General features: G+C 36.9%; 1 protein-coding gene across 1 annotated transcript; it reads right to left on the reverse strand.

Moving 5' to 3' along the window:
• Positions 1–833: 833 nt before the first annotated feature.
• Positions 834–9,591, reverse strand: LOC121424049 (multiple PDZ domain protein-like). Its single transcript, XM_041619628.1, has 4 exons — positions 9,025–9,591; positions 3,457–3,728; positions 2,524–2,667; positions 834–1,830 (listed from the first exon to the last, which is right to left on the reverse strand). The coding sequence occupies exons 1-4, from the start codon at positions 9,047–9,049 to the stop codon at positions 1,678–1,680; spliced, it is 594 nt and encodes a 197-aa protein (XP_041475562.1). The 5' UTR covers positions 9,050–9,591; the 3' UTR covers positions 834–1,677.
• Positions 9,592–12,158: the final 2,567 nt, after the last annotated feature.

Here is a 12,158-nt window from a genome sequence, read left to right on the forward strand (position 1 = left end):
TATCCATTCATATAGCGATGTTACTATGTGCATCTACTAAACTGCGCTTTGATACGTGGTATCATACCCACCCCCCCCATTCCCTGATACCCCGGCCGTAGTTGAGCCGCCATATCGGCGCTAAAGCGTCAAGGGAAAAAAATCCTACCGGGTACCCATTCACCTCACCTGGGTCGAGTGCAGCACAGTGTGGGTAAATTTCTTGCTAAAGGAAAACATCCCCATGGCTAGGATTCGAATCCACGACCTTTTATTTGAAAGGTGAGAGTCAGAACCACTAGACCACGACGCGCCCATATTAGGACTGATAATGAGTTTCAGGGTATGTTTCATATCTTGTTGAATGTACATGATGGGAGAAAATGTTAATTCATCACATCAGTTTATGCTATGTAGTAGGGTTGTGCCTGCATCCATGTTGCAGGAACAAGTAAATGAATAAGATGATGTCCCAGCACCGCATCAATGATATTACAACGGATTTAAAGGCATGGTCACACCGCCCGAGCGTTGTTGGAGCGGTCGTGGAGCGGAGAGAAAAAAAATCATCACCGCGCGCTACTTTTTTTTTTTTTAACAAGTGCACACCTAGTTACCAATAATGCATATAGCATTTCCATTTATTTGAAAGCAAGATAAAAGAGCATTGTAGATGAAATGCCTGCTCATGGGCATAGGTGCCGCGGCCGGGGATCGAACCCCGGACTTTCCATGTATAGCCAGGCGCCTTAGACCACTCGGCCACGGCACCTCCACTACCGTTCACCATATTCGATTTCGATTGTTTGGGTTTTTTTTTCGATTTTTTCACCAATTTTGTGAGCGAAATTCGACCCTCTTTCCCCACCGCCCAATGACCGCTCCAACAACGCCCGGGCGGTGTGACCATGCCTTTACATACAATCAACTTTACACACAGTATAATATAAAATACAGTCCAATATTCTATCATGCTCCCCCAGACCTTCGCAAATTGAAGAGCTAGCATATTTTATTCAAACATAGTGCAGCATCAATCTCTCTAATAATCGTGTCGAGCAGCAGTCTTATTTATTCTTCAAAATGTTCATAGCTAGTATCCAAAATTGCACACGATAGGCGCACGTCATACGATCCAACATGCCAACGACCCGGTTGAGAGCGAGAGTGAGTTGAACCAACCGTAAACCGTAGATCGCCGAGACCACGCTCAGATGACGTCATACCATCGCTCTTGTATGATTGGCTGGAAGTTGATCGAGACTGCGGACCTCTGACGTTCAGTTTTGATAACCCACGTGATGTCCATTACTTTCTCCGTTTGGCTCGCAGTTCAACTCAAAAGCTCACAGCAAAAACTGGGGTATTAAATGCTTTATTGTGTTGTTCGTCCAACACCCGGGGAAGTTATTAAAAAGACCTAACAACTATTGTAACTTTCCCATTATAGTACCAACAGTGGAAACCTTGACTGTGATAGGCCGCTGAGCCCTGTTACCACGGTAGCTGCCCTTATTGCAAGGTTACCATAGTTGTCAGTCTTAGTGTGAAATGAACCCCTGCAGCTGTAGCAGACAGTTGTAGAGTTCAACAATTCATTTACAAAATAAAAATCAGGTGGGAATGGATCGCGAGCGAAGGCTTATGATGTGCAACGTGTCTTCATATAGAACAAAGTCTATTTGGTGGTGACATCGGTCACTCGAATTCGAGATAGTTCATAATGTTTTCCGGTCCCTCTGTGAGTTCGAGGGTGACTCTTCGTCCCGCTTGTTTGATTACCAGAACCACCTCAGTGTGAGTTTTGCCTTCCATCTCATTTCCATTGACGCTTACAATCCGATCACCAATCTAAATTGAAAATGAAATGGAAATGGCAAAGGATACTATTATAGTAGGCTGACGTAATCAGGGCGCTGCACTATAAGGAGGGGCGACCCCCATCAATTTTCGAGGAAAAAAGTGAGCGGAGAATCAGGAAAGAAAGAAGACTATAAAAAAACGTATTGGGTCTCATTCAACATTTTCCACCCTTCACTCTTAAAAATTTAAGAAACTTTCTTTGTCCAACATTTGGAACATTTCAACGTCCTTCAAAGAAGCCAAGAGGGTTTTTTAAGGTCCTTCAAAACATTTTGTGTTCTACAATGAACCATGTAAGGTTCTTTGTACAAGTTGGGGGTCATCAACAATAGGAGGAGAATTGAAGAGGATGATGGTGATGAAGAAGCCAGAACAAGCAGAAGAAAGAGAAGAAGAAAAAGAAAAAGAAGAAGTAGGAGGAGGAGAAGTAAAATAAAAGAAGGAGAAAAGGTGAAGATAAAGGAGTAGAAAGCAGAAAGAAAAGAGCAAAATGAAGAACAAGAACGATAAGAAAAAGGGAAAAAAAAGAAAGACAAAAAAGAAAGAAAGAGTGATAAAGGGGAAAAGGGTGAAAAGTTATCCCAAAAAAGGAGAGTTGGGAAAAGCCAAATCGTAAAAGCAAAGGTTAAATAAGGGAAAGAAATGTCAACATATCAATATAAATAAGAATGCCAATCTTACCCTCACTTCTCCTGATTCAGCAGCCGGACCTTGGGGGTCAAGACTCGTCACAAACACGGGCAACTCTCCATACGGACTATCGGCCCCGCCGGCTACAGTCAAACCAAACCCTCGAAAGTTCTTTTGTAATGTCACTTTACGGATCTATCAAAGACGGGAAATTATTTAATGATCAATTAATTATGAAATGAAAAAGATTTAGACAGCACTCTAAAAATGGATAAGTCAAAGTAAATAAATATCAAACATCGCCCGAATCACCAACATTGATATTTAGGAAAAAAAATTGTAAATTTCATCAATACACTGAATTAAAGATTTTTTTTAAAGAAAATGCCATCGGTTTGAAACGATGGAATGCGATATCGATGGTTTTAAGATTGGCATCAAAATTGCATATTGTATTTGATTATTACAAAATAATATGCATTATTAATATTATCAAATTATCATGATATCATTAGTGTTGTTAATTATTTAACTTTGTAACTTTTGAAAAAGCGCTTAATAAGAAGGAATTATTATTATTATTATATTTAGGTGGTTAATTCAACGTTGTTAAATAATGACGTTAATTATAAACTTAAAGCAGATCAACCAGAATATTTTTCCAAGGGAAAAGGGTAAAGCGAGGGAAAGGGAGAGGGGGAGAAAAGGAAAGAAAAGGACATAAGAAAGGGATAAAGGAAAGAGAAAAAATGAGATATGATGCGATTTTTTTTTAAATGTTAATATTATGTCAAAAGTCTATCACGAAACTAGATTTTCATTTAAAAAATGGTTACAATTATTTTTCTAGCTTGCTTTACTCGCTCCAAAAGTTTTAGACACATGTTGCCCCCACACGTTATGGTACATGCCCCCCCCCCAAAAAAAAAAAAAAAAAACGGGCCCCTTTACAACACTGCCAGGAAGATAAAAGATGGTTCTTACATCCGCGGGTACAATATCAGGATAATCGTAGTCGTCTTCGAGTCCAAAGTGGTGTTGTGATCGCCCAGCATTATACGATGCCGCACTGCTGTCGGTGACCACGGAGAACGAGTCCTCCATGATCTCGCCTTGGCCCACCGATGAGACATCGAGGCTCGTCGTGTCCGAGTTCGTCGAGTACGGAGGAGGGGGTGAGTTGCCCGATGATGATGATGATGATGGGGTTATGACGGTGAAGTCTCGAAGCTCAAAGGAGGCGTGGCTGTTGCTATCTGTTAGAACCGGGGAAATCATAGTTCGATTTATTACAATTTCAATTGAGTATATACCCTCTAAAACGTTATTACAATTTCGATTGAGTATATACCCTCTAAAACGTTATGAAAAAAGTCTACTACAACCAAGCAAGTTCGCACAACAAATTGATTTTATGACAAGAAAATATCAGACTAAAATTTCAAGGTTGCATAACAAACACAAGCATTTTGAAGTTTTCCTTGTGTTCATTGTCCTGAAAGTGATTTATGATGTGTTCGATATTCAAATGAGGGAGTTGATGCTAACATAATGAAGATGCATCGATAACCCATCTACTTCTTTTTCCTCTTTTCTACACACCCGCCCTTCTCCCCCCCCCTCACTCTTGTTTTCTCTCCTTATTCGAGGCCCATTTATTCTCTTTTAAATTTCACGGAACAACAATTATTGACATTTAACGAAAATATGTGAATGTCATGTATAATTTCCAATAAGTTTTACATCTTTACAGTAGTTCGATACATTTAGTAAAGGAGTATTTTATTTTCTCTGAGTTTCAAATAATCCAAATTATCAAGGCTGGTTTAAAATATACCAAGCTATATATCTCACCTACAATCTTATTATACAAAATAAAAAGAAAGTGAGTACAATTATTCTCACAATTGGCATAAAATATAGTCAAATCGTCTCCTATCTATTTTGATATTATTTGTTCAGTTTGAATAAAAAGATAAATATGTTATTTATGATTTATCAATATACTGATACAATCATAATGTTCATACTGTGTTACATTCTTTCTCAGTAAGGAAGATACATGTAGAAGGATCGTGCTCAGACGTAGAAAACTGTAACATTAGTTTCTCCTTAACAAAATGTCGAATTCTTTATCAATAGTGATAACAAAAAATAAAATGGCTCCTACTCCTGAAATATGCCTATTGTATTATGTGGGTGTTCTCTCTTTTGAAAGATTGCCATATGATTGTCACATGATGATAAGCATATATCATAACCATCCTGAACGATTTGTTCATCACTCCAATCCACCTGACGGGCCCGAACCCAGGAACAATACAACCACCTTTATTTGTTAAAAATGGAGCGGAAGAACGTCATATAAGCATACTCAAGTTAATCAATCGGTGACCTGTTATTGACAACGAAGCATAAGAATGTATATGAGATCCAGCGAGGTTCAAGGTAAAAGTCACGGATGGCAAACTCTTGTGAATAAGAGCCAGATGGGTTGGGTATGTGCTTTGATCATGAGCAATCAAACAGAAACTGATTGCGAGGGGGCGACAGATATTCTTACACTCTTAAAACAAATCAGCAAAATTGACTAGACCAGTAGTCACCTGGGTGCGACTGATATGACAATCCCTGAGAGTTACATTTCTGACATAGGCCCTATTTATATTCTAGTTACTGACAGAGACTCTGTTCTAGTAAAATACGATTAGAAAATAGTCAAATATGACGAGAATAATTCTAGTTGCACCCAGCTGACCCTATCAACTAGTCATTTTGACTGATTTGTTTTTAGAGTGTAGACCAGTAGTCAGCTTGGTGTAACTAATATGTCTAGATCACATTTCTGACATATATTCTAGTAAAGAATAACCCTGTACGACTAGAAAATAGTCAAATATGACCATAATAACAGTTGCACCTAGCTGACCCTAGTCATTTTTTACTGATTTGTTTTAGAGTGTACCCCCAACCATCTAAGATTGTTTACTTCTCATTACGTGGGGCGAGGGGCCTTCTAAAGCCCCTTCCCCATTACCTCCAACTCCTAGTGTGCTTTAATTTTCAAATTACGGTCTTCCTGTAAAAAATGGCTTGCACCGTCCTTGCCCCCTTAAACAACCCAAATCAGCACCAGATCAAAAAAATCCTTGCTCTCTTACTTTTACGACTCTATCTTTTGTCTAGTAAGTGCGTTACTTTGGAAATACACACACACAAACCCTCACCCTCACACACAAAATAAATCATAAAACAGGAATGTTATTGTTAAGCGACATATTGGGTTGTATATTTTTTGTTGACTTATTTTAAATGAAAACAAATTGAAATTCCTTTTGTCATGTTTGTGAGGGAAATTTGGCCTTAGAAAGCTTATCAAGAGAAAAGTAGGGGTGTACCTATAACGAATTATAATGGGTTGAACAAAATAAGCTTATTATAAAACATGTAAAAGCTGATATTTATAACTACATGTATTCCACATATTGATATAATCATGATAGTGATGATGTTGATGGTTGCAATGATGACAACGTCCACTTCCCGACAAGTGTTATAATGATGATGACAATGATGAAGAAGAAAAAGAAGGAAAAAAGAAGAATTAGAAAAAAAAGAAAAAAAAAGTAGCAGAAGAAGAAGAAGATGATGATGATGATGATGATTGTTTGTTTGTTTGTTTGTTTTATTTCCGTAATCAGATAAAAAAAATATACAATATAAAAAAGAGATATATACAATAACGGAGGATCACCAAATTCAGCTGTATTTGCAAAATACTGCTGTTCTCCCTTGATGATGATGGTGATGATAATTATGATGAGGAGGATGATAATGAGGATGATGATGATGATGACATTTCATTATGTTCTTGCAGCTTTTGTTTGTATTTGTTATTGCTGATGTTGTTTAATTTTTGTTGCGTCAAAAGTAATTTTCTCGAATGATGCATTTGCGATTTCTTACATTAGATAAATTATATAACTAAAATTTGATAAACATGCCGTGATTGTAATTATTGGCAGCAAACAATAAGGAAAATAACCATGTTTCAACATCAAAGTAATGTTTTCTTCGCAGAGATATTTGTGCTGTCAGAATCAAAGATGACCTAAACTGGACATATTCATACCATCACTTATTATATTTATTATTTCAAAAAGCAACGAAAAGAGCTTACAGTAGGGGACAACTTAAGTATTCCTTTTTTCACTCCGCATTTTTATCTTCTCTTTTGAATCTGGGTCACCGGTACAATGAAAATATATTTCGGGGTCAGTCAGACAGTTCTAGGTGTTGTGAGAATCAAATATGACCTCAAATCTGACATAATTACACCGATAACTGAGCTAAGGCGACTCAAATAGCCGATTATTTTTACACAAAAAATAAGGTCCATGCTTCGTGCAAAATAAGATTCTACATGTTCCAGTGATTATTAATTTTGTTTTGCTATATTTATTTAGCATTCTTTCAAGTAAGGCCTATACTCTACGCATTTTCTTATTACAGTCCTAATTAAGTTACTTTTCTGTCGTTGAAACATAAATAAGTTCATGTATATATGCATGTATTAGATTACACTTGACAATAATCTAAGAAAAAAAGACTAAAAAGATATGTTTTTCCCTTCACTGTCGTTTAAAAAATGCAAGAATAAAATGTAACTAAAAAAAATAAGTACATCTTTTCGGTTATTTCCTTGAATGCTGAATGCTAAAACTGAAAGCATAATGCCTTTGTATACACTTACCCATTTGTTTTAAAAGAGGGTTGGGTGTGAATGTTACGACAAAACACATAATCAAAGTTTGGAAAGCGACTCTTCTCCCATGAATATGATGAAGTAAAATCCAGAGTAATAAAGTGATTTTTAAATGTTTTTTCCTACAAACATACAAGTCAGATTGGTAAAGAGAACTTTGAAAAAAAAAGAAGATGGAAGGAAGGAAGGAAGAAGGAAAGGAAGGAAGGAAGGAAGGAAGGGAAGGGAAGGGAAGGGAAGGGAGGAAAGAAAGAAAGAAAAGAGAAAAAATCACTACAAAATGAATGTAATTTTGGTTTAATTTTTTATTTTTACACATCTTCTAGAATAGCTGAATGTGTTGTCTACGGAAAATAATACACCCCTCCGAGATACAGCACCCCCATAGAAATTGAGGGGTGCAGCACCCCCTATCATCCCATTTCCCAGAGGCATATCTCCAGTTCCAGTCTCCTTGTCCCTTTACATTGATTGCAAAAAGAAAAAAGATTTTCCAAATTGCTCTGTCTCTCAATCTACTTTTTTTCTTAAAACCTTCTAAATAAATAATTTCACTTTTGTAATAGCAAGTATGTCCCATGGATGATGTGATCCCCCTCTATGTTGTTTTACATAGCTGCAGTGATTATAATTCATTGGTAATTATACTTCATTTCTCTTCAACAAAATGTTACAGAGCATTTGAACCAGATATATCACAAGACCTGAACTTATCTGGTCTCTAGCTCAGGAGGCAGCATTTTCATTTTAAGTTGTCTTTATAGGAATATAATACGCTCTTAAAAGGACGTACAGGTCAAAACAAGACCAATGAGATGTTGAATATGACTTGTATGAACCCCCCCCCCCCCCAAAAAAAAAAAAAAAAAAAAAAAAAAAACAGCAAGAGCAACAACGTTGCTTTTTAAAATAATTTTGTTACAATCTATTCAACATATTGGTTTAAGATGATTTTTACCATAAATTCGATCGGACAAAAAAATACTCCCTTTGAAAATGTGGTGTTAAGCGGTGTACCTAGAGGACCACATCAGTTATTTTACACCGATTTCAAATTGACAGTGAAAGTTGAATACCTATAGGTGTTATAACACCTTGGGTTGTTACATTTACACTCTTTGGTGTTAATTTGAATCTCTAGGGTGCAATTTTAACACATTAGGGTCTGGTCCTCTATTAACACCAACTGGTGTCAGTTTTAACACCACAGTTTTCACACTGCACAAGAGTGATAACAAAAAAATGTCCACCATTCCTTGAACATTCGTACCGCACTATTCTACCAAATAAGAATTCAATCATTGCATTTCCCTTCTAAACAAGTCCAGTTTAGTTTAGTATCAAATAACCATATATTGCCATGATAGTATTTCTGTAACCTGACGTTACAACCATACCGTTTGCTGTCTGAAATGTGATATCATCAAGACTATCATCTAATCATAATGGTTGATTTCAAGACCGGTGTTGGCCTTGGTGTTGCTGTTGAAATTTGGATTGCTTTCCCTAGCTCCAAATCTTATTCATATTGCAAGACTGATACAGATCACATTATTAACACCTCAATAACTAGTGGGCCTATTGGGTTATTTTTAAGGACCATCTTCATTTTATGTTTGGCGTTATAATCGTGTAAAAATTGACCTAACACCAACACCAAAAGGTTGATCAACACCGTACTTGAAATCACCCAATATGTATATATACAGGACAACTACTGTATGATTGACCTCTTTTCTGGAGGACAATTCTCTTTTAAATATGATTTTTTTTTTTTTAATACTTACCATCATCCATGCTCATCATGCTCATCGTGATTCCCTTTGTGAGCAGACGACGATTTTTTTTCTTTCAGACTGTTTTCGACCAGGTACTTCCTTCAGTACAGCTCGTCTTAATTCCTCTTATTCTAACTTTTTGCTCGATCAGATCAGACCATTTGCTTAAACCAGAGATAAACTCAACATTAATGAATCATTACATTTGCCAGCAGATAATGATATTCATGAGCCTCTCTTTCAATCAGCTGTGCTTGTTTCTCCAAGGTATTTCGATTTGCAATTTTATTCTATACAGTCGAATGGCTCAGTATACAGTGCGAAGACGATTCGTCGTACCTGTATCGCTATATCGGTGAGAATGCGGTTCAACTGTGGTCTTTGTCATTGTTCGTCATATTAAGTTCGATTTTCAGTTGTTTTCTTATTGTTCTCTCCTCAAATAATAATCTTTTAGAAAAGGGGTGTGCTTGGTTGCGCTATTCATGCTGCCCCCGTGTGTGTGCGATGCATGGCGTGGGAGTCGGTCCCCTCGGTCAAAGGCCGACTGAGGTTCGACAATGCTTTTGAAAGAATTAAAACTATTATATTTGTACTGATGTTTTGACATTCCGTCTGCGAATTATTAAGGGAGAGGAGAGACAGATGTGTCTGATGACGAATAAAAGCAATAGCAGCTAAAGGCCACAACAAAAATTGGATTATGATTTTTCATAGCATATTATTGATATGAATGAAAATGCAAACAGCAATGATCAGGGATCGAAAGAAATATTTCACATCGATGTTGTCAGAAAATGGGAGAATATCAGGGAAGGGTGCGAATAGTCGTGAGAAGTGGGGTGGTGGAGATAAATGGGAGGGATCGAAGGAAGATAGGGATGGATGGATAAATAAAAAAGAAAGAAAGAAAGGAAGGAAGGAAGGAAGGAAGGAAAAAAGAAAGAAAGAAAGAAAGAAAGGAAAAAAGAAAGAAAGAAAGGAAGAAAGAAAGAAAGAAAGAAAGGAAAAAAGAAAGAAAGAAAGAAACGAATAAAAGCAATAGCAGCTAAAATCCACAACAAGAGAAAGAAAGAAAGAAAGAAAGAAACTTGACCCTTCAGAAGGTGAGAAACTAAGAATGGATAAGAGTGTCGGAAAATTTACTCTGGGATTTCCTATTCTTTGTGATGTGAATATCATAGATAATATAAATAATGAACATGAGACTGCAAATTAAACATATTCCTTTCGTCCGGAAGATGGCAAATATTTGCTGCAAATACGGCAAATAAAAATCTAGTCATGAGTTTGTCTTCGTCCTTATTCACACTCTCGTTTTCCCCTTTACCTCATTTCCTACTTCTTCTTTCTTCCGCCCAGTTTTAATTCCATCAAAATCATTATTCGAAGGGTCGTGTGGTCCAGTGGTTAGAGCATTGGACTCATAATCGCAAGGTTGTGAGTTCGAATCCCAACTCTGCCATTGTCTCCACTTTGATAAAAAGGCCCAAGAGTGATATCTGCCGTCTATTACGTCAGCCACTATGACTGATTAACCAAGACGTAAAATGTTTCCAAGGTAATTGGTTGTATACCAGCTTGGCGTTTACCAGCAAAAAATGCTATCCTGCCGAGTTCCTACGGGAGTTACCACAAACAAATTATTATCCGCTTCTAAAAAAATGATAATCACCATAATTATCATAATTTGAATGAAATGGGGGGGTACGTTTCAGTTTAAATGTTTGTATCAGAACCCAACTAGTTTTCATTTGATCTGTAAAATAATTTTGTTTTGATATAATACATCATCATTTTTTATATGCCATCAGCATTGAAGCAAATATATAACTTTGTGAATTTATTATCAATGCTTGTATATTTCTTTGCCCATATTATTTAGTGTTTGTAATCTGCGTATATATGTCTTGTTGTAATTAAAACGAAACGAATATCGAACGTGAACAATTATAATTGATAGTTGTTTTTTATATGTATTTATGTATATAGGCCTATATATCCAAAAGAATTGTTGCTGCGCTAGCGCCATAAGCGTCTCTGACGATGTGTGCGCTCAATAAGACATCGCTATTATCACCATTGTTATTAGAATTGAATGGAAAATAATAATTTCATTTCATTAAAATCTTCTTTATGTCTAAATTGAATCTAGACCACCAAACCTGAGGGATGAAAAAATTGAAAGACATTCCATCATATTCATGTGCAAGTCAACGGTTCCACACAAAAGAACTTCGTCACCGTTCCGTAACAATGCGAATACCGGGGCCCTGTGTCATTAATCGTAGCAATCGATTATATAGTGCTGATTTTGAGTGATCATGTATGATATATTCAATGCAATCAATCGTAGAAATCATCCCCATGATAAATTGCTACGCTTGGTGTAAAAGGGCCCTGGTGGCAGAGGCGTCGATCCTGGGGGGCAGGGGGGCGATCGCCCCACCAATGAAAATATTGGGGGGGCAAACATATCATTTTGCCCCCCCCAATAATTCCGGATATGCATTAAAAAAACAAGATTGTAATGTTCAGTAAGCGAGATGGCGATACACAACTCGTTCTTTATTCAAATTCGTGCTCAAAATGTCCTCTTTTCAGATTGGAATATAAAAATTTTCAGCTCGCGCTTCGCGCTCGCATCATTTCTGTAGCATAAACCCATACTTTTCATGATTAAATAGGTGAATGTAAATGTCCCGTTTTCAGTTCTAAGCCTCAAAAGAACTCCTGCTTCGATTTGCCATCATCTTTTCTTGGATATATATTTTGTCCTTTATCAAAAACGTCCATTAAACTCATTTTTTCAAATCGAAATATCAAAATTTTCAGCTCGCGCTTCGCGCTCGCATCTATTCTGCTTTTAGATACAAATCTTAATCATTGGTACCAAAAATGCTTAGAATACCAAGTTTTCAGGTCAGAATATAAAGAAATTTCAGCTCACTCTCGGCACTCGTACTATCTGTGTAGTGAGATATGTATCCTCCTCATGAGTTACTCCAAACAGTCCTAAACAGGCACGCTTTTCCTGTCAGTATACTAAAAAAAAATCAGCTCGCGCTTCGCGCTCGCATTAATTTGTTAGTGAGATAAGTGTCTGTGTCTCATGAGTCATATATGTATATATACACACACAC

This window comes from Lytechinus variegatus, chromosome 11 (assembly GCF_018143015.1).
Source record: "Lytechinus variegatus isolate NC3 chromosome 11, Lvar_3.0, whole genome shotgun sequence".
Taxonomy (NCBI): domain Eukaryota; kingdom Metazoa; phylum Echinodermata; class Echinoidea; order Temnopleuroida; family Toxopneustidae; genus Lytechinus; species Lytechinus variegatus.

Bases quoted from the DNA above. Each gene is read 5' to 3' on its own strand.
- LOC121424049 (XM_041619628.1), bottom strand. From the start codon at position 9,049: ATGAGCATGATGAGCATGGATGATG. The intron at 3,729-9,024 runs GTAAGTATTAAA...CGGTTCTAACAG, and splicing joins CATGATGAGCATGGATGATG to ATAGCAACAGCCACGCCTCC. The intron at 2,668-3,456 runs GTAAGAACCATC...CGTCTTTGATAG, and splicing joins CTGATATTGTACCCGCGGAT to ATCCGTAAAGTGACATTACA.